General features: G+C 38.9%; 1 protein-coding gene across 1 annotated transcript in view; it reads right to left on the reverse strand.

Annotated features, from left to right (window-relative positions):
• Positions 1-1,883: 1,883 nt before the first annotated feature.
• Positions 1,884-23,500, reverse strand: part of NELL1 (neural EGFL like 1) — a gene marked incomplete at both ends in the record, with an annotated part of 271,483 nt that continues 249,866 nt past the window's right edge. The window contains 5 exons of the mRNA XM_080346184.1: positions 1,884-1,934; positions 3,142-3,366; positions 5,072-5,248; positions 10,294-10,487; positions 18,975-19,115. Of these exons, the coding sequence (XP_080202310.1) occupies positions 1,884-1,934; positions 3,142-3,366; positions 5,072-5,248; positions 10,294-10,487; positions 18,975-19,115 (788 nt within the window). The remainder of the gene's footprint in view (positions 1,935-3,141; positions 3,367-5,071; positions 5,249-10,293; positions 10,488-18,974; positions 19,116-23,500) is intronic.

The following is a 23,500-nucleotide window of genomic DNA, read 5'->3' on the forward strand; positions in this document are numbered from 1 at the left end:
TTAGATGCCCACAAGTTTTAAATCATTCCCCTTTATATCTCAGCCCACTGGATATCTCATCCAACTGAATTACCATTGGGTTTTACAATGATATACAAAATGAGCTGACATTATGATTTACAAACATCCTTTGAGTATCATATAAAACACAACTGCTTTCCTTATTATACAATCATTAGGGCAATGCAAATATAGTCAATACATTAGTAGCTGAAAATGATGGGGCATTTTAAGAAAATAAATTTAGCTTTACCACACAAACCTGTTTGATAAAACAAATCCTGTGTAAAAAATGGGAATAAAGTTATCTGAATGATTGCAAGTAATTTTATATTGTTTTGCCACTGTCCCTTTATAAGAAACATAATAGTACTTCATTTCAAAGACGACTAATCTGTTCACTGTATAGTCACACTTCATTCTTATTAATCAGTTTCACATTTTCTGCATGGAACTATGAAAAACTCACAAATGTAGACTCTCCGAACTGCAGCCGCTATACTTATTGCTGCAGTCTTTTCATATGCGTGTTCAATTCAATTAACAAAAAGCAAAAAAAACCTACACGAATGAGCAGAACAAAACACAACAGCACGTTAAAAGTTGACATTTCAGCTGTAGATGCCATCGTTGTAGAATTATATCTTTGTTCTAATGCCACAAACCTTCTAGCCTCCTGAAAAAATAGACATTAGCTGAAGAGAATCTAAACTCTAATCTCAATTTAGAGCTAAGAGTTTTGATTTGTATTTATGTCTAAATGTAGGTACTAAACAACACTGTGTGCACAGGAAATTTAAAACTAAAGATGTTTTTGATGTCGTGAAATATGAAAAGAGAAAAATCTGTTTCTGAGTTGTTAGTTGGGTAATACAAGTTACCAACTGTTAGGGTCTCGTGTCCCGCGTGTCGCTGGTGCTTCTGCAGTAACTGAGACTGGCAGACATCGCTATTATACTGGAAATACAAAAACAAAGCAAAACATTCTGAACTCATCCATGATGTAACAATCAAAAGCAAATTCTAACCTAGACAATTTAAATTATGAGGGCCTCTCGCTGTTTTATTACTGCCCAATCCAGAGGGATTATAAACCCTTTTCCAACACTTGCAGTTTCTCTTGCAAAACAGAATGCTGACAATGACCGGTGATTCTTTCCTGACTATGTGTTGAATTGGCAGCAGAATATGTTTTTAGTTCCATTTCTCACTATAGGAATCTTGCTGCTGCTCCACATGTTTGGAGAAGAAAGTGCTTTTTTTTGCCATTTCACTATGTTCATGGCATTTATTTGTATAAATTTTTAAGACAGACTTATTTTGATTACTTCCAGTCTGTCCAATCAAATATACCTTTGAATGCTTTAGAATGTTGGACAGCTGTGAAATATAAGTACTATGTAATTTGACTGTACATACATACATATTTTCATAAATACATCTGACAGGGACCTTGGAACTAAGTATGTGATATCATGGGACAAAACCACAACAGGCTGTCTTATTTGTAAAATCTAGATTCAAAGTAAGAAGAGCTGAATTCTATCATGTTGTCAATACACAAATTAAAACAAAAATACAGCATTAGTTTACCCATGAAATAAGTTAAACATGTTTGCAAATGTCTCGACAGGAAAAGTGTGTCATTTACAACACTGGAAACTTTTAACAACCATTGACTTCTATGCGCTGTGCTGTAAGTCACCCGGACACGGCTAGCAAGGATGAGCATAGTGAAAGGTCCCAAAGGCAACTCCCAAACATCTTCCTCATGCGGAGACTTTGGTAATTGTCTGTTGTATAAAACGCCAACGCACAACAACTTCATTTCAGGTGTTCGCTTCATCAGTTTTCCTCCCTCGGCACAGTCCAGTCTGACTACGTCAGTTGTTGGTGAGACACTCTAGATCCACCGAGCAGCAGACGTTCCCGTTCTGCACAGACAGACAAGCGGGTGTCAATCGCCTCCGCACAACAGGGCACAAAGAGCAAAGGGCTCAGTGGCACGAAGAAATAGATACATCTCTGACACATCTACCACATACAAAAACCAGGGTGTGGCTTTTTGAGGAGGCTCTCTGCCAAAGAACACCAAGCCAGCCTGAACTAGAAACCTGGGTGGGAAAGACGCAGTGCTCCCCACAATAAAATACACAGCAACAATGGCAACAGAGATTATTTTGTCTTTTCTCCCATGCAAGAAAGTTAATGGAGTGAGTTTTGATGTGATGCATGGAGGGAAACTTTCTGTTTGTCTGAAATAAGCAGATAGTTCAGATTCTTAATTCATGGCAGATATGTATGAGGAGTGGGAAACATACGGCTTTGGAGTTTAATCCATTGTTAAATATCTGTCTGCTGCAACCAGTCATTTACAAAACTATCTTGTGTATTTAAAACTACACCAACCACCAAAACCCTAAATGAGATATTTTTTTTTCCTTTTTTTTTTTTATTAAATCCAACACAAAGAACAGAAAAAACTCTGAAGAACAGCAGAAAAGCTACTGTCAATAATTTAAAGCCCTGGAGCAACAGCTTGGTTTCCCACAGTGATCAGAAGAACATTTTACAAAATCTAACACAACATCTTCATAATTCTGATATTAGCGCAGTGGGGACATCACTGCACGGAGCAGACAGGCTGCACTTCTGCATTAAAGCCATCGCATCAAACACGTCTCGAGGAGACCAAGGAACAGAAACCATGACGTTCCCTTCCCACTTGTGTTGTGGGAGTGCCTTCATCTCTGAGCTGCAATGAGCTTCTGCTTGTGTACTCGCTGGTGAAACTTTTATTAGCGTTTTTGCCTCTGCTTACTAGCTCTATAAAACACAGCACATTAGGCAATTATTAAAATATTAGCCTAGATTCATACTGAGAATGCCTGAAGGGCTCTCCGGCAGAATGTCTGAAAGTTGCACTAGAATATTACATATTTGTGCTCAACATCTTCAACAAGCACAGGATGGATTTATTTCCACCCTGTGAAACACAAAAGCTGGGGGTTTTCTGTAGGCTTCTGCCCTTAGGTCTCATTTGGTTCCCCAAAATCTGAATGTGAGTTTCCGAGGGCGGAAAGCGACCCTGATTTTATGCAGCAACACACATTTCCATTGCCATCCCCTTGCCCAGCGTACCTTGCATTTGCAGGTTGTACAAGGAGATCCCACCATTGTCCATACAGCGCCGCTAAGTCTTGTGATTCCGTAACCATCTAGACAGGTTTTCCTGATGTCGTAGGTGATGTTGTCAGCCAGACAGGGGTCAGTGACGCAATGGGGACAGCACTCCCCATCTGAAATGGCTGTGTACTCGCAGTTCAGATTCGGGCACAGAAGAGGCCAACAATCCACCTCTCCTTCCTGTTAACATTGAAGCAAAGCTCATTCAATTTGTTGCCATTCATTAACTACCACGAAACTTCGTATCCTGTTGAACAGAAAAGTTTTATCTTGCCAAAACCGAAATAAACATGATGGATCGACTATCAGTTTGGTTGATCATATAAATGCACATTTGAATACTGAGATAAAGTTTCCTAAACGTAGCAAACTATCATTTGCTTGTTTCTTGGCTAAATAACAACACGGTCATCATCATAGCAGGGGAACTTGAGTTCTGTGCAGTTTTTAAAGGCAGCATTAAATCCCAGGTTCCAATATTCACATAAACTGTTATTTTTGCAGTCATTGCCTTGCAGACTCATGTACTCTTTCTACACATGGTCACATAAACATCTCTGCGGAATCACAGCAACTGTTTAAATAGAGAATTAACACCGCAGACATATGTAGGTTGGTATATTCGAGCAGCACTGGACATTGATCTAACAAGCAACAGCCAAAATTGATTTTACTGTCAGCTCCTAAAGGAATTGTTAGAGCTATACCAGTTATGTTCCACTGAGTCATTTTATTTGGTTATTTAGCTTTGTAAAAAAAAGCAGTTTAGTAGACAGAAACATGGAGAATAGATCATCAGATCACTTCTGTGTGTGTCTAAACTCAACCTGCGAAGGGCTCCAGTAACTTGTATCATGCTACTCTGTGAGCACTTTGGCTGCTGGTAACATCACCCACTACACAGAACTTCACCTGCACAACTGATTTAGGGCATCACCGGTTTTTAGCACTGTATGTTAACCCAATCATAAAATTAGGCAAAGAACTGCTAGCCACAAACTCAGCATCCGTTGTAAAACATGTCACATCTAACACTTGCCACTGCTGCTGGCTGCAAATGTTTCTTGCTGTTCTTTTGCAAACACTAAGAAACAAATCTTAGGAGAACACAAAATACAATACTTACTTCTGTACGTTATGGATAATTATCTCTTCACAGTAACTTAGCTTTGAATGTAATTTGTTTCCTGATGCTCAGACACCTCTTGATTAATATCATATATAAAGATGACATTACACAGACAGCTATAAATGGAAAACTGATAATTTTAATGAAGTTCATTGCTGTACTAATTAGTATATCTGTGCAAAACTTAAAGCTTTAGGAAAATAATCCACAGTGCCTAATGAGAAAATAAATGTTCTTTATTTTGCATGTTTGTCTAGTAATTTCATTTTCTTTACCCTTCTTTTTTTGGTTAATTTTTGCTAATTCACCATGTGGCACTGACATCCCATTTTTCCAGCATTTGCTGAATGGAAAAATAATAATTTGATTGTCCATTTGGGTAAAATAGACACATTAAAAGCTGAAACTCCTCCAACCAAATCTATTGGAAGGTAAAAAAATTCTGTTAAGTCGCTTAAAGATCAAACGACCTTATAAAAGTTCTCAAAAGTAGACTAATGCTAAAGTTAATACAGTGTCAAAGCTTCTACACTTTTGTCAAGCTTTTCATTTTGCTCATTAGACCCACTTATTCAGCAGCAAGAGGAAAACTGATGGTGTGGCTTTCAGTTCCCTGGTGCTCTGCAAGTGCTTTATCATCATTCCCAGTCTGAAAAGCAGGCGAAGAGAGAGCCAAGAGTCTGCTTCCAGGTACGCTTTGCTAAAAATCATAATCCTTATTATTTTATTCTCCTTTCCGAAACGCTTTCCCCGTACCAGGCAGCGGCACTGCTGGCAGCTGTAGGTCCAGTTGTCCCCGCTGCGGTAGAGCTTGTGCCCAGTCTGGTCGAGGCACTGGCTGGTGACACGGGTGTCGCACTCGGGGCAGCAGAAGAGGTCGGCGCTGGGGTTCTCGCAGTCGCAGGCCGTCCTCCGGCAGAAAATCCGCCCGTCCTGCAGGACACATTGCCCTGATGTCAACCACAAACTGCCAGACAGCAGCCCGGATAAGGTCACAGGTTATGTATATATATATATATACATACATATATATATATATAAAAATATCAAAAGGTACATCTTTCATATCTTATTGGCTAATATCAAAAGGTACGTCTTTCATATCTTATTGGCTACATCAACAAACTCTTCAAGCAGTTGCCACTCTGATACATGCAATATTTATTTAGCACTATTTTAACTGACTGTATCACTGTGCAGAATTCGAATAAATAAATCAAACTTCAGAAGGTAGTGTCTTTAACTTCATCTGACTGCAATATAGCAAAATCACAATAGTATTAATCATTCTTCACCCTGAATTCACCACTGGTTCTGTTCCACATCTGGACCTACAGCACAGCAGCTTAAAGCTAAATGGACCTATCATCATCCGTTATAATTCAGTTCATGTATTAAAGAGTGTTCCACAGGTTCTCCAAAATATGATTTTGCTAAATATTTGCTTACAATATTGGATGGCTCATTTTGTTAAAGACCATTAAACAGAACTGTTTGAGATAAACAAAGAATTGTTTCTGCATGTGAAGGGAAAATAATATATTCTCTTTGCATCACAGCAAAACAAATTGATTCTAATTCCAGTTATGAAAATTGGACAGATGATCGTGTTTGAAATTATATCTCTTACTGTAGGTGAGCCAACATACAGATATGCCAGAGAGAACTCAAATTACAGTTAACAGTGAGGAGACATTCACTTTTGCATTCAGTGTGTTATTGGACTCGTCTTTACTCAAGCAAAGCGCCTCCTGCAGCCAGTTTGAAGGTAGAGCTGTGGGAGGAATGAAGCCATATTCTGCTTTAGATCACAACCATACAATTCCTAAAGCAACTCCACTCATTTCATTGCAGTTTTTCCATATTCTTATCATAACTTTTGTTCTGAGTCTATAAACTTGTACATGATGTAGGAGGGAAAAGTTTTTTCATTGCCGCCAAATAACGGGCGACTTATCAAAGCACAGGATTTCCTCTGGATCCTTTTAAAAATGGATTACTAAAGAGTGACAGCAGGCCAGGATGTCTTTTCTGCAGGCAGACAAAACAGCTATCACCACAGCATGTAGTACGGGAGGTTGTTTTGTTTGTATTTTGATGCAGGAATCGGTGTTTGGCAAAGCCAGGCTTGGCCACAAGGCAACACATACAAAATCAGCATCAGGGAATCGCAATACCCACGTCAGTCAGTGTCACTGATGCGTCTCATCATACTTTGGAATTGATTAGACTATCAATTTCCATTGTAAGAATAATTACATTTATTTGTTATGTTTAACAAGGAAAGCTGAAGAGAACACGGAATTACGGAAGCGTAGAACATATGCTAGGTTAGCATAGGTCTGAACTGCTTTTGCCAAACACAGGGCATGAGACTAGACTGTCCTACAGTATTCGTTCAGTTTTGTATCAAATTGAGATAACTAAGGATTCTCTGCTCATGGCTAGTTTTCTGCTTCAGCTGTGGGAGAAGGAATAGACAAGCTTTATTTCCTCACTCAGCAGTTTGAGTAATCATAAGATAAGGAAGACTGGGTTGGATGGGACCTTCAAACTCCTCCAGTGCCACCCCTGCCATGAGCAGGGACATCTTCACCAGCTCAGGTTGCTCAGAGCCCCGTCCAGCCTGGCCTGGGATGTCTCCAGGGATGGTTCATCCACCACCTCTCTGGGCAACCTGGGCCAGTGTTTACCACCTCAGTGTAAAAAACTTCTTCTCCATCTCTAGCCTGATGGTGAATTACAACTAAATCTCCATTCTCACGTGTGTTTCCCATAACCATCCTCCACCCTGGGCTGCAGAACAGACATCAACAGCAGCTCTGCATAGCTCTGCCAGGCTGAGCAGCTCCAGGTTGTGCCAGGGTGTCCGGGCAACCCAACATCCTCCACAATGTCAGTCTGTCTCCTTTCCATAATGGAGAGCTGATTAATAACAGCTATCAATAACCTGTCTGCCTCATTCCAATTCAGATTTCGAGCTTTCAAGATCAGTTTTAAAATTCTCCTTTCAGCTGGTGACAGTGCTGGTAGTTCTGTGCTTCTGAGCTCCCGTGCTCTCGCCTCTGGGGAGCAGCTAACCTTTTACGTTGCCCTTACTCTCCATATTCCAGAACGTTGACAAAGCCTGATGATTTTGCCTGAGACCTTTTGGTAACCGTAATACACTGATACTCTATTCTTTAGCAACTGTGTTTTATCTACAGCCTCATTAGTTCCATGCCTTTCAAAATACATTTTTATCCATTCGCTGCAGTGACACAAAGCCTCTTAAGCTACATCTCACTTGCATCTTTGCAGTTCTGTAGTAGAATTGAGAAATATAGAGAAAATTGGGAAATATACAGAAAGCAACTTATTTCCTTTCAGTGGGTAATCACATACAGCATATTAGTAGCACCTCTCCATCCCCGCCTTCCTCACTGAATCAGTTCTACAAGCTTCCTAAAAATCAGCGGTAAGAACACAAAGTTCTGACCAACGAAAAACCTGACGCGCATGGAATTGCTGTAAAGGGCGACTCAAGTTTCCACAAGCCCCAAGGCCAATTTGGACAGAAATCAGACCCTGCAGAAACCAAACCACCCAACCGCTCTCACCATCAGGAACACACCCCTATTGCCTGTGCTGTGCTTATCCCCAGGCTTTTTTCGGATAGGGACTGGAGGGTTGTCTTTAAAATCAGAAAACAGACTCAAAAGCCCAAATATACCCAGACTATACAGCCAGGCTTAGTTTTCGCATGGCAGAGAGAAACAGCTCCCAGCTCCCCATCAAATTTTTACCAGGTTTGTGTATTAAATCCACAGTGGTTCAGGAAGATTCCTGTAGAAGACACATCAAATATACTTAAGGTACTGTATTAATTTATAGTTTTGAGAATTTGTTTTCAGAAACTTTATATTTACTCAGACGAACGAGGATGGTTTGAAGAGACTGGGTCTGATGAAACACTGAAATAATCCCCTGTGCTTCCATAATGACATTTTGTTTCATTATGTAAATGAAGTAATATAATTTCTTATACTCCATAGTATCATACTCCACAAAGAACAAGTTTCAAAAGTTAAGGTATTTCATTTCTCTTACACCAGATTTTAAGTTAAAACATATTCAAGACGGGACCTATGTGTTTCAGCCACTGCACAAAATACATCCATCTGACCTTTCCTAAAATAACCGTAACGAAAGAAAAGCCAAAAGAAAACACATTGTTTTGAATCCAAAATGCTGATTGGTGAGTAGGATCGTTTCAAGGTTTGAGTAAGGACTACACAGAATGATTTAGTTACACTCTGCCCTTTTCCTCACTGAAAAGCGAGGCGGCCGCAAAAGGTCGCGCGGGGCCGGCTCCCCATGTGGCTGCAGCAAAATAGGTTTCAATACCATATTTCAACAAACACCGAGTGAAGACTTTACATCCTGTCTGGGATATCATGGAGAAGTAGGTCTCCCTGTTTTCCCTGACAAGAATTTGGCTCTTGAAACAAGGCAGCAACTGGAGTGAAATGGAATGTGTTGTTAATTCACATGGGAAAAAAACCTGCAAAGTGAGGAAGATATAAAGGAAGAGTCATAGCAACAAACAGTGTCAGGCCTAGTTTCAAATATCTACATACTAGTTAATCATTTTGTATATTTTCATATATTAATAAGAACATCCAACATAAGAAATAAGTCCAATGAGAAATGGCAAATAAAGCAAATCACAAGCAATCTAAAATGGGAATACTAATAGTCGTAATTCTGCAAAGGCAGACCAGATGTCTTCACATATATTAAACTGTTTATTCTATTGACTGGAAATCCTTTCATAAGGCAGCCAGTTCCCCAAGATTACAATAAAAGCTTGATATATATTCAGCAGAGTTGCACACTTCAGCTTCTGAAGGGAGGAGTTTTAGGGAGCTTGAGGCTACTTGAAGTAAAAAATATAGCAAGTAACAAGAACATATTCCCTTTTGAGCCCCAAACAGCAGCGTACTTTGCAGGTTCTATTCACTCTAAAAATCTTCATTTTCCTTTCTCCTATATTATTGCAATACAGAAATTATGAGGCTTTCAGCTGCTTGCAACTTCAAAACAACTCTTCCCCCTTGTGCCTCCCAAACCCTTTAATGCTTCCCTGGCTCAGCAGCATTAAGACGTGGGGACTGAAAGGCCACTTCTCATGCTGTATGTTCAGTTTTTCACAGTGGACAAAATCTCATTTTTCCTGGACTTAACGCAAGGGCCAATAGTGCTGAGCTGTGCCTAAGGGCAGCCTCACCACTGCTATCAATGCCTCAAGTCAAAGCGGCCATAAATATCAACCATTTCTCAGGTTGGTGCATTCCTAAAATTCTTCCAAGTTCAACAACAGCACTCATCTTCTAATTAATGAAAATGAAGAAAGGAGAGGTAAATGTTCTTTTAGATTAGTTACAACACTCAGAAAATAACTCCTGATTTCCAAGGTGGGCAGGGAGGGAAACAACCCATAAAACAAACAAAACGCTGATTTAAGAGTTAACTATAAAGTAGATCTACTTATACTACACGTGGCTTCTCCAAGGTGCAGAGAGAGTTGCATTGCTCAACTGGGAGAGCTGTCACCACAGCCGAGCTGGGATGAGGAGGACAAAGCTGCTCTTCACCCTTCTTCATTTGAGGAATTAAGCACCTTCTGCCAGGTCCTCTAAACTTGGACTCACACTCAGGCCCTTCTCACCCCGTTAATTCACCTGCATTCCAAGTCAAGGGAAACACCACCAAAAGAAAGATGGTTGACTGCAGTGCTTGTCCTGAGAGACGTGTATTCGAGTCAAACAGAAATTGAAAACAGTTTTCAACATTCCCAGAAGATTTCCCCATCACAGCTTCAGTGCCCACAGCAGAACTTACCTTTTGCCTCAGTGCCCTGGGCTTGTATTTCTGCCAACACCATGGAAACATTGGGCATTAAGAGACTCCTGAAACCCAGCCCAGCTGGACCTCACCTTGCAAGAGCAAACGGAGCATCTGTCCTCCCTCAGGGTCCACACCTGCCCGTTCCGCTTGAAGCCGCCTTCATGGGGACAGTCTCCAGTGCAAGATGGGCCGGATGGACAGAGGCAATCGAACCCTCCTGCCAGGTTCACGCAGGCGGAATCGTTCCAACAGGTGTGGGTCTTTAAGGCACACTCATCGATATCTGCAAAACAGCAGATTTATAATGCTTTGCACATCTATTTTTTTTATCACAGGTGAAATTTTATTTCTGTATTAAATAATTACCGCCCATCTGCCTTGCTGGTAGAAGAGGGTGCCTTCTTTCTGATATCTTCCATGTTTACTTGCTAGACATTAAACACTAATTTATATATATATGTATACATATTTATATATGTATTTTTTCAGTGTTTGTTTTGGTTTTGTATATGATTTTGCAGTGACTGGAAACTAGTAAATAAGCAGAGTGACTTTCTGTCAGCTAAACCATTCCCTGTGCTGGATGTTTACACCAAAATAGAAGGGCACTATACTTCCTAAGTTCCTGGCATAATCAACATTTCCCATAAGAAAAATGGTCAATTTTATACTTTTCCCATTGCTGGAAGGTACAAGTGAATGAAAAAAAACAGAAAAGAAAGAAAGAAATCAGAGAATGAAATTATGGAGAATGAAGTTACAGAGAAAAAGTATGATTTAGCAATGACACAAAGAAATAAGTAATGAAAGAAAACTGTTATACACTAGAGAAAAGGGAAATACAGTATCCCATTAAAATTGCTTTTGGGCGATAAAATGTAATGATGCAATATGAATTTATCTAGGGTTTCGTGCAGCAAAAGTCATGAGATTTTCAAGCACATTATGAAAAACAAGTGTTTCTTTCAGAAAATAACTTTGGGCTGTTCTTCAACAACATATTGAGGGATTGTCCAGAGAAAATACCAGTAAATTGGTAGGTCTGTCTTGTTCCAACATGAATGACAAAACCAAAGCAACAGTGGGAGGAAGAGTGGAGAAGAAAATCCTTTAGAAGCATGCGATGGTTTCTATCACAAATATTCAAGAACACTATTATATTAATTCAGAAACTACAAGGAAGAATCCTCACCATTTAAAATTAATTGCTAGTGTGAAGTTTATAACTCTTCAATATTACTCAAGAGTACTTTTAATTCCTTTCTGAAACACCACATTTAAAAATTCAATAGAATTTACAAAGAAAATTACTTAAAGTTCTGATTTAGGTGGATGTGATAGCCAGTTGCCCTACGTTTTGGATGGCTGCCATGAGTTCAACAAGTCACCTTCTCAGAAAACCAGAACTTTAAAAGATGTTAAAAATTCTCTCAATCTGCGGAAGGAAACTCAATAGCAATCAAATCCCTAAATTCCCTTTGAGCTGGTTAGTAAAATTCCTAATGTCAATGGATAAATAGTCTGGAAACAAGTGGAAATGTGAAATCAGCTGGCACAACGGAGCCAGAGGAGCAACAGCCCAGCTCTTTGTGCCCATAGACCCGAAGGGGAGCTGGAGGCAATTCCAGTGCAGAAGCTTCATCCCAGGCTGAGCTGTGGGCCAGTCCTTTCTCAGACACGTTCCCAGGGGCCTGAGAGCTCGATTCAATTGCTCATCGCTCGGGCTTCCTGAAAAATGGTCTATTTTGCTGCCCTGACAGTCTCAATTGCCAAGAAATAACATTATTGCTCTAATGTGTAGCTTAACAGTCCTGAGTACTTGAAAGGGCCACTAAAAGGTGCTGAACTAAGAGAAATTAAAACTTGTAGTGTATTGTTTAACAAGGGCCAGAGTATCACAGGAGGTAAAAACCATTAGGAGCAACTATGAATGGGCTGCTATGAAATGAATTATACCCAAACAGCTACTTTAAATATTCTTTAACATATCCCATTTTCCTTTCAACAGACTATGACTTGTATTTATCAATAGTCTCTTCCTTATCATATTAAGGGCTCCTTGAATAACATACATATATATATATATATGCATATATATACGGGATGTAGCAGGATCATGGTGCAAATTAGAAGGGTTGCTCTCACAGTTCAAAACTAAAAGGATTTCACAGATGAATATAAAGCCATATTGCCTACAGAGTTCCATGTAATTGCTTTACTTATGACACAGAAATCTAATTCTGTTTCCATGTAATTTAACAGATTTATGGAAAGCCAGATGTTAGCAATTACTAGAAACTAACATTATTCATATTCTCAGTAGCACAGACCTGTTCACACTGCACAAAGCCAACTTAATCTGTTATCCATATCCAAAAGGGAAGAACACCCTATTTACGAACTGCTACTGCTGTTCTCCATTTAGCACACGTAAAAAGGATGCTCCCATTAAGAGCAGCCCAAACTGGTAAATGGGACGTTCCTGACAAAGAAACCAATCAAGCAGAGCTGAGTAACATAGCGTGAACATAAATTCCTAATTGCTACTCAGTTTGCTCTCTTTTTTTTGCGTTCTTTATGCAAATGATGGTTTCTTATTATGTTATGGCATTTATTATTTTAAAGTTTTAGTCATTAATCAAATACAAAAGGCTGGGATACTGCACTTAGTGCCAGCTGAACTTTTAATAGAGCTAATTTTCCGAGAACATCCCTTTGGCAGTTTGTTCTTGTCGCTGATTGCATTTCTAAAAGTCGGAACAAACAGCCGATGTTCCCAGTCACTTGAGGAAAAGAAGTTCTAAACCTAACAAGTTTCTGTCCCTCTCACTCTTCCAGCCTCAAACTAGATGGAGAGGGGGAAGAAAAGAATCCCCTGACAAAAACTCCCTTATTGTCAGTCCCCAATTAGCTTGAGAAAGTATTTCAGTTTGATGGATATCAAATGAACTTGTTCATATTGATACGAGATCAGCATGTAGATAGCTATGCAAAACACTGAAGAAAATATTCATATTTAGTGTGAAATTTCTCTTAAGAACTGGAATTAATGTGTCTACTTAGGTGTTGAAATATTAGCCTAGTTTAAAATTCTGAACATGTCCAAAACAATCTTTTAATGAATATGAAAATTCTATTATAAGACCCTTGCATATAGATTATTTTTATATTATTCAAATCCTTGCTCGTCTCAAATCCCCCACACTCTCATCAGTTTTCATTGCCTTTTCCACAACTGCTCTCAGAAGATGGGGGCCCAAAACTGGAATGTTTAATGATGGCCAAGGCAAAACTCCACTATAACAACACTAGTTAGGAAGAAGATTAAATATTCATTTATAAACCAAGAAGCCTTGAAGAACAATGGACAAGTACATATATGAAATAGCAAGGAGGCTCCATAGTCTTTCCATGCATATGACACAAGAACAAGATCTCTGTCTTGATTTTTGGGGGGATTAGTTCATGTATCCTGTCAGCCTATGCAAACTCATTTTCAGCCCTGAAATAGGACTTTGCAATCTTATTAATTATATTGAGATAATGTGTGGCAGACTCCTAATTAATCCAAATAAAAGTGGCAGAGCTTTACTTGCCCCATTCCACACAGTTCCTTTTCAAGGAAAAATAAGAATACAGTAGAAATAACCATAATCAGAATCTTGCTGGTAATGCTAACCTTGTGCTATTTTCTATCAACAGCCTACAGCTGACAGCAAAGTGACTGTTTCCAAGCCATATCGCCTCAAATATTGCACAGGACTATGGTAAAACCGATCTTCACTCTTCAAACACTCCTAATCTCTGCTGCTTTAAGCAAATGTACAGCAACAAGTACCTGATTATATGAATTTTAGCCACAATGCAACTGAGTCACACTTTGTGGATGGGAAAAGAAAGAAAACCAACCACCCAAGACGTGCTCATTTTCCAATATACTCTCAGAATATATAAATATAGCTTGGTAATGTGGGCAGACAAAAAATCAGAATCAAAATGGAACAGAATAATCCCCCGAGATGCAATTTCCTTTTCCATCCTTTTTAGCTGTAAGGAGAAGTAATTTGCCTCAGATATCATGAGAGGTCCCATGGCCACAGTATTTGAATGGGGTAGAAGACAAGCATGACTGTACATATCAACACAAGTTCATTAACTTGGCTTCACTGAAATTTTAAACCAATCCCCAGCTACTTCATTTCTTCTTTTCAAGGCTATTCAGGTTTTAAGGGTATGACATTTCTATAGCACCTTAATAAATGTGTGCAAGCAAGTCATGCAGAGTGCTGCTCTGTAATATCATGATAAGCTGTAGCAGAAGAAAGAATCCTACTAATGTGCTAATTTTAACTGTTATGGTACATTAAACCATTACAGTATAACGTAAACGTGAAAAATGTATGCTGGGCTCCCAAACCAATGTATGTACAAGTTAACTAAACACTGTTTTGACATATCATTTTTCACAGGCAACTTGCTACTTAATGTATTTGCCTTCTTTCTAAATCAAAGTGACTGGGACTCATCTTTGAAGAAAAACCAAAACACTAAACAGATTCATTTTTAGTTAGAAAATATTTTATGATAGTACTTTTATTCTACAGAGACATAATGGGCTATTAAAGAACATCGCATAGTAAATTAGTTTCTGAAAACAGGATTTACTAATGCTTTCTAGAAAAATAGAAATGACTAAACACAATTACTTTGAAGGCATGTAATGCAACTTTCTTTCAGAATACAAGAATCAGAAATTACTAAATACAAAGTAAGCAAGATAATTTCTATTTTGCAGGATAAAATCCACAGACACTGACTCTGGTATCGTGAGCTTTAAGAAACCCTCTGAGCAGAAGCAAGCTGTAAACCAGCAGGTTCTAGAGTTGGCGTTGGATACTCTATGTCGCACTTCACAAAGGAAAGATAGAAAAGCGACTCTCAGGCATATAAGAAGATTTTCAAAGGGTGAATCTGGCTCTTAGTGTGTCAAAGAAAGGGGCCAAAAGTAACAAAGAACAAACCTCAGTTTCTATGTCTTTCTAATCCAGGTACCAGCCAACACTGCGGCACACTATGGACTGTATGAAAGCTTCAGGAAGTGATTTTAAACCAAATTTCCCCCTCACCCTGGAGCATTGTTGCACCCACTGGCTGTGGGCACTTGACACACGGGGAGTTTTCTCTCTCAAGCTGCTACTCTGACCTTTTTTCCAGCCTTTACCTCCCCACTAATGCAGCAGTGAGGTTTAGCTATGCGACCCTTCAGGATAAAAGCTGTGGTGAATCCCATGGAGTTCTGCTTGGAGGAAGATCTGTGTTAAGCTTTGCTACAAAATGTGCACGATTCTTAAAAAATAATAATAGTAATAATAATAATAATAATAATAATAATAATAATAATAATAATAATAATAATAATAATAATAAATCAACAACTGACAGGGACTGCTGCCTTGGTTGTTCTTCCTTCTGTGTTTGCAAGTCGCAATGTAGAAGACTCAAAAACACGAAACATCATGGAAAAAAACCAGAATGAGGAATCCTGCATGGCAGGGTCTGAACAGCTCTCTCCAGAGCAGAAATATCTCACTTAGAGATGGAGATTTAAAAGTATAATTTCATCTGCTTTTATTTTTCTGCTGTAGGTGGAATAAACTTTGTGGGACATTATTAACTTCCTAAAATCCAGCATTTCTTTGTGAGTTTTCCCCTTCTTTTTTGCTCTGGTAATCTTAAATGTTACCACTGAAAATTCAGTGGTGAGAATTTAGTCAATAGTTACCTTCTGAGAAGAAGTATTTGGCAAAAGGTGGGGAAAAAGCAGGGAAAAAACAATATATACCAGTTGCTTCAATATGGTATCAGTAGATGGTGGTTAATACTGGGGTATGTATCATATGACAACTCATAGTTCTCTATAAAGTGGTTTTGTTTGTTTACCTTAAAGTGTAGCAAAGCTTTTATTAAAAAAAAAGGTAAAACACAACATAGCAACTATAGCCTAGAAGTTTTAATTGCCAAGCAAACTTTGCTAGCAACTTAGTATAGCAATTGCCTTTTGTCTGCAAGCAGTATTCTTAATAACATATTGTGAAAGGCCAGTGCCTCATAAAAACACTACCGCTGGAAATTAAATTACATTTTCTTAATTTGAGCCTGCTCACCATCACCTTATGAAGCTGACATCTTTGATAAAAGCATGCCCATGGAAATATATTACCTTTACAAAGCTGCCTTTGCTTGATATTTTAAGCAATAAAAGAATTTTCCCAAGCTTGAAGTGGCCTGGCTAAGTCATACATCCTTATTACCCAAGCTCCAGTGCAATACTATGACCTTCCCCGCCACATCCATTGATTTACACATTTGTCCCTTGCCAGGTGACAAACTCCACTGTTTTCTCCTAGCCAAGGAGAATAAAGCTTTTAGAAGCGCTGAGGTATCACGGCGCTTCTCAAATAGATGTTATTTTTTCAAAACGTTCCGCAACACTGCAGAGACTCTGCAAGCAATGACTCAGCTCCAGAACCACCTACATGCAAATGGGGGAAGAGGGGTCAACCAACAGCTACACAACCGCATCCAGCAAAGCCACCAGCTGCCCTAGCTTTGTGCAACCTGTCAGAGCCGAGTCTTCCCTCCCACTGCCTTCTGATTTTCAAATATTATTATTTTGAGGGGGAAGGTTAATTTTTTAGATTTATGTTCTTATCCTATTTATTGTTCTCTGAGTTTTGTCCTTCATGGATAAAGAAGAAACATTTCAAAACATACTGAGAGGCAATGGCCCAAATCCACCTGAGTTACGCCCCAGGATTTCGCAGTATGCAGGCTGTAAAATATTCCAGGACAAAATGCTGTTGCTAAGCAGATGCACCCTCCTTTATCTGAAACAGAGTGAATGACTCTGGCCCTGACTCTAAATACTCCACCATGCAAACAAGCACTTCAACGTGATGGAAGTCAGTGTTCAAGAAACCGAGTCTTAGCTGGAATGTGTACAGTGTTATCTGTCATTTTAACCAATTCCAAGTTGCACTTTAAAATAAACACCACGGTTTGAAATTTGTCAATACAGGTTTAGCAGAATCTTCTGATTAATTTTTAATTGGTTAACCAGTACAAGGGAATATAATAAACTGGTTTACTCTCTTCCTCGCTGCAGCAGATGGTTGGGAGAGATATCTCGTTAAAATAACCCTGCTAATTTCACATTCTGTTTACAAGTTGTGCATGGCAAGAGGAGCCCCTCACCTCACCAGCTTCCAGCACAGGTCGAAACGAAGGCAGTTTGTTTGCACTAAAACTTCAGTCTCCACAGAATACAGAGTATTTTGGGCTTCTTTTTGCTGTGAGGTGGCCAAGTGCCCTTCCCTTTAATAGCAATATGAGCAATGGTGACTTTTTCAGCAACTGAACCAGCTGCTGAAAACAAGTCTTGTTTATGTGGTGGTCTTTTCTGTAGACCACCCTGAGCCTCAGATGTTCCTAGTCCTAAACCAGCAAGATAAGCTCAGCCTGACAAGGTATGGGGGATCCGGAGTGCTGCAAATGCCGCTTGCCCCCAGTTGCAATCAGGGTTTTTCGAAGATTATGTCGTGTTGCTTTGATTTCTCATAAAGCAAATATTTTCAACGTTGCTCTGTCCCATCACTCCTTTTACAGTATTTAAATAAACCAGAGGAAAACTCTTAACATTTGGGAATCTGTGATTTTACTGAGCTCCAAACCACCTTAGGACAACGTGTAAGAAGCTAACATAGCTGGACAATCAACAAAATATTGGGTTTGAAAATAATTATCACTGCATTTTAAAATCACGATGCTATCTTATCCCAAGGACTTCTGATAGCCAAACTTCATAAAAGTGGGGAATTTTTGCTACAAGTTACAAATAAATGTATGTATTTTCAGTACAAATTTTTATTTTAACTGTAGTTGTATAGTTTAACTCTTTTAGTAAGAGCTCTTCACACTTATGGACATGATAAGCAAAATTTACAGTGTTTATTTAAAAAAAAGGGTCTTTCATGGAAGCAGCAGAAAAGCTTCTACAGAAAATTCATAGAACTGGGTAGAGATGAATTAACTGAAATTTCAAAGAAAGGACATAAAACTATGAGAACTGATCTGTATGTGTTACTATGAGAAGCTGATCTGTATCTCTATAGAAGCTAAAAATGAGATCCTTTCTAAACAGCTTTGAACTCATCTGATAAAATACCCACATCTTCTAAAAACTCCTCTCCGTTCATGCTCTTAGGGTCTTGTTCTGCAAACATGGTGCGTAAAGAGCTTGATGCTATTTGCATAATTCTAAAAATAAAATGATGGAGATGCCAAACAATGGAAAAACAAACAAATCAAAGCAACACAGATATAGCCCAAATGTTTTCCCATATCACTCTGCTGAAATTTGAAAATGGAAAATCAATTCTTCCCCTCTTGTGGCCTATTACGCTCCCCGGAAAGCCTACTTGACTTCAGGTTTTACAGCAACTTATTATGATAAATGGCAAAGGGCACTAAGTCACACTTTGGATCTCCAAGTGCCTCCCTCCTGTAATAACCACTCAAAGACGTGACGCATCTTGAAGCAGCACCCACACCGCGCGGCCGGGGATGCTGACAAACACAGCCACGCTCGCTTGCGTTCTCATTTTAGCCGTCAACACAGTCACTGCTCAGGACAGCGGCTCAGTTGTCACTTTATAACACCATGCAGGAGGAGGAGGGAACAAAAAAAAGCGCTATGGTGATCATTGCTTACCAACACAGGACTCCCCGGAAAGAGAATAGCTTCCATTGTCATGGAAACCGCTTCTGCACTCACAGTGGTACCACCCTGGGAGGTTAACACAGCGTGAATGGTTGTGACACTCAATGATCCCCTCTGCACACTCATCAATATCTGCCTCAGAGAAAAACACAAGCCAGCCAGGAAATTAATTTCCTTTGACACCAATGCTTTAGGTTTGTTTTTTGTTGTTGTTAGGTGCTTTTTTTTTAAATTTTTAATCTTCCTTTAATAGATAGATTAAGGTTTATCATGGTTCCCAACAACAGACATTTAAAACATGACTCACATAACAATAAAAAAGAACAATTACACATCATGGAATTTGCCACACACCAGCCATTTGTTTATACCGTGATTTGTTTAAAAATGCAAACATGCAGATTTTTTTGTTGTCCTTTGTTTTTAACTCAGAACTTAATTTATCTGTGCATATAAAGCATCGTAGGGCAGGTTCTCCAGTTTTGGCAGGTTCCTGAAATAATCCTGCTTTACAAACTGCCTGTCCCAGCTGTGATATTTGCAGCTACCGGGCACTTTAGGTGCTCAGAGCACTTTGCAAACAATAGTTAATCTCCTTCGTTTATATAATCAAAAGAAACACCTCATATATGTATAACAGCGTGTGACAAACAGGGAAAGCAATCCATGTTTCAGCTGCAATCAGACATGTAGCTGGAAAAGAGTGAAAGCAAATGACAGCAAGTCTGTAGCAATGGAAACGTATAGCAAGATGAACACCCCGTGGAGTTTCGATAAATGTGCTGGTTTTAGAAAGGGATTTTGTACAATTTCTGGAATATGGTTAATAGAGACCTTATAATTGCCAGCAATCTTGGTTAATCGCGGCTGGCACCTGGCTGCTTCTCCCCTTTGAGCACTTTTCTGCACATTTTGTAGGGTTATAATTAAAATTAGCAAATTAATTATATGTTAACCTTGCAGTAATTTAAGAAGCTATTATATTTGCATTCCTCTGTTTCGCTCAAGCTAATTTTTTTTATAAATCTTGGACAGTTTTCAAGTGGGTACCTTATCAATTAAAATAAATCTCAAATTATCCACAAATATTAACTGTTTTCACCCACTGAGATTTTTTTTTTACTTGGCAATCAGCACATTTAAAAGATGCATAATATTGTGTACACCAAACACACAATTTTGGGGGGAAATAGGTTCTGAAACTGCCTTTAGTTCTGCAAGCAAAGTACAAATGTCTCATGAACGTGATGCAAGACTGAGTTAAGGTTATTAAGTAACCACAAAGTGCAGCTTTTGCCTCAATTTACAGAATACATGGTTTCATGGACTGCAGCGAAGTCACACTGATGTACATTGAAATTGATTTGAATGAAGTATCCTTCAATACAGTTCAATTTTCTTAAAACTTAGAAGCAATACCATAGGAAAGTTCGATTTTTCCTCGTTTAAGTAGTAATACTTATTCTTGTTGAAATACAGCTTTGAAACCTAAACAAATGCCTTTTTCCAGGTTTTTGTTCACCCTCACTAAATAATGAAGAAAATTATCTACATAACAGGGCTATAATTACTATTTATTTCTAGCTTTATTCAGCTTCCATCTAACAATAGTGTCATTTTTTTTTAATGCTTTAAAATCTGTCACTGCTGCCACCTTTTCTGTACTTTTTATTTTGCAGAAGCTAATTTTAGTGTTAAAACACTGCGCAGATCTAGCTGTCCATCAAGGAGGAGTGCTGCTTGCAAACTCCGACACTTCCAATTCATTACAGCAAATGGAATTTATAACCATGATCTTTTCACATGTCATGGCTGATGGAACAAGTTTAATCCCGTTTGGAAAGTGAACGACTTTGCTATCGCGGGTCAACTGCAAATGAATCCTTCTTGCTTTCTTCTCTTTCCCAGCGTCGAATCAGAGAACGTTCCTGTTTAAAGATTGCTTCCTCGGGTCAGTCCTGCTCCGGACCTCTATCCATTCCATTTTACATTTTTAATTTAAAAAATCAATGGAGTTTTCCTAAAGTTCATTTCTAAACTTGAGCCCTTTTGAAAGTGCATTTGATTTAGGCTCATGGTATAGGATTGATTGGCAGATTACTTTTCGGAAAGCCTGTGTGCCAGGATACTAAAACTAAGCAGCAGTTTACTTAATGGAAGAAGAAGAGTGTGTGTATGAGTCTATAAATTACATCAGAAAAGTAAAACAAGACCTAGAACTATTTCAAGACTAGATGACTTCATTGTGGCAGTACCATACCTGTCTCCAGCTTTTGTCCACTGATGTTTAGGGAGACACAAACTGATTTCTTACACCAGCAGAGCTGGGAAAATATGACTCACTTTTAGTTGTGTAGATTCTTGCTTTACATCCTCGATCTCCTTAAACCAGTGGAGTTCCACCAGCACTGCCCTATCTATCTATCTCTCTATCTCTCTATCTCTCTATCTACCTATCAATCAAGCTCTGCTCCCTCCTACTACGTCTCCTCTCCTAGAGCCACCTCCAGCTTGCAGCATATGCCCCACATCTCTTCTTTCTGGGTTAAACTCAGCCCAGCCTGCTCCTCAGGTTAAACTGAGCCCAGGTGCAGGGAGGGGGAATGGAGAAGCATCCCTTCCTCTGCGGCTGCAGCACGTCAGTATTTCTTTGGCAACAGGTCATTAGCAGCACCATGTAATACAAAATGCATGAAGAGGGGGTGTATAAACAGGGAAAACCATTAGCAACTCCTCCATTTGTCTAGTACATTGCTGTTTCTTATTCCCATGCTTAAAATGACGTACATAATGAGAAAAAGGGAAGAAAATATTATGATTAGGTCTGTAAGCTTCTCCTGTGGTCTTGTGCATTACTTGTAGCAGATGTATAAACATAACTCCACAGGTATAGGAAAATATTATGGATTTGGTTTAGAAATTCAGAATGATTTAAGATGCTTGTAATACCAAGAGGGAACCTCAAATAGCAGCTTTATAAAATGGTGTGTCATATAATGTGACGTTACTTAGTTCATTTAATAGATCATTTCCATTTGGACGTACTATGGCTTTTGAAAACACTTGTTTGAGGATTTTTTTCTGTATAGGAAGATGTTGCTGTAGATAATGACCAGTTCAGGGAATTAGAATCAATTCACTTCTCTTAATCTTAGCCTTTCCATCTTCTTTAGATCCTAACACTTTCTTTGCATACTTGCCTCAGAATGAATAGCTTTCTATCCAAGCCTGGTTTGGGGTTTTGCTATAGAATCTGAGGTATACAGGCACTATTTCTGTGTATGTTTTGTGTGCGCATACGCTTACCAGAATACACTATATAAACATTCTTCATAAAGTTATGTTAAGCTGAAATGAAGCGTATACCTCGGACCTGAGAGTTGAAACAATACAAGAATTAAAATCATTCTTCAAAGGAGCACAGAAACACTGGCTCAGGAATTCTGCAATGACTTGGGCCCAAGGAAACAAGGGCTGGACGTTTTTCGGCTGAGCAATGCTCAGAGAAGTCGGTGAAAACACAGTCACCGACTCACAAATTTGCATGGGCTTTCTGTATATTTGTCTTAATAGCTACATAGCCTAAACCAGACTGCTTGTGAGAAACAGCCAATTTCATATTTCCTCGGGAACCAAAAATTTCCCATCAACTTAATTTGCCTCTGCAGTCTTCACCTAAATATCTGCACTATCTTTGCATTAAATGTAATACTTTTTGTTTCTAGCCATAATTCAACATAAGGCATCGCTGCTCTCACCCCTGTAGAACTATTTTTGCAGTTTTTTCATTCTTATAGCAGTTATGTTAAAGGAAATCCTGTGCAGACCGTTCCATTGCCTGCTTTTACCCCACTCAGTTATTTGATTGTCGATAGTACAGAATTGTTACTGGATCTGGCAACACTCCACTATAATGGCACATCTTTCTAGTGTAGAATAAAGGCACCAGTTGGTTTTAAATAAGCTCTTGCAGGATGTTAATCCTGTCCTTTAAGGACAGGTCTGTAATTTTTACTTTTAGCATCTCAGCTTCTTGCATTATTCATAAAGGTATTTATGCAGACAAGATAAATAGCATAATTTACCTCAAAATAAAACACAATGGCTTCAGAACCCAGTGAAAAAGTAAAATTAAAATAATTCCATCTTTTCTAACGCCTCATCACATTTAAGTCACTGTGTGATAATAGTGAAAGGAAAACTGTTCAGTGTCATGTAATAGCTAGCAATCTACAGTTTCAATGAGACTGAAGAGTTTTATTATTAAAGTGTCTGTTCATCAAACTCTTACTGTGCTCTATTAAAAAAAAAATATATAAGATCCTTATCTTTAGCTCTCTGTTGATCAGGAGGCTGATAAGCAGGAAAAGCTTGTACTAATAAGAAAGGATCACACAGGTCTCGAGCTTTCTGAATTAAAATTGTACCCCGACAGTTAACTCCACTACTTTCAGAGCAATTGCACCTTTGTTTTCCACCTTGTTCTTCAACATAAAAACACCAGAAAAAATCCACCC

The sequence above is a fragment of the Nesoenas mayeri genome (genome assembly GCF_963082525.1).
Source record: "Nesoenas mayeri genome assembly, chromosome: 5".
NCBI lineage: Eukaryota > Metazoa > Chordata > Aves > Columbiformes > Columbidae > Nesoenas > Nesoenas mayeri.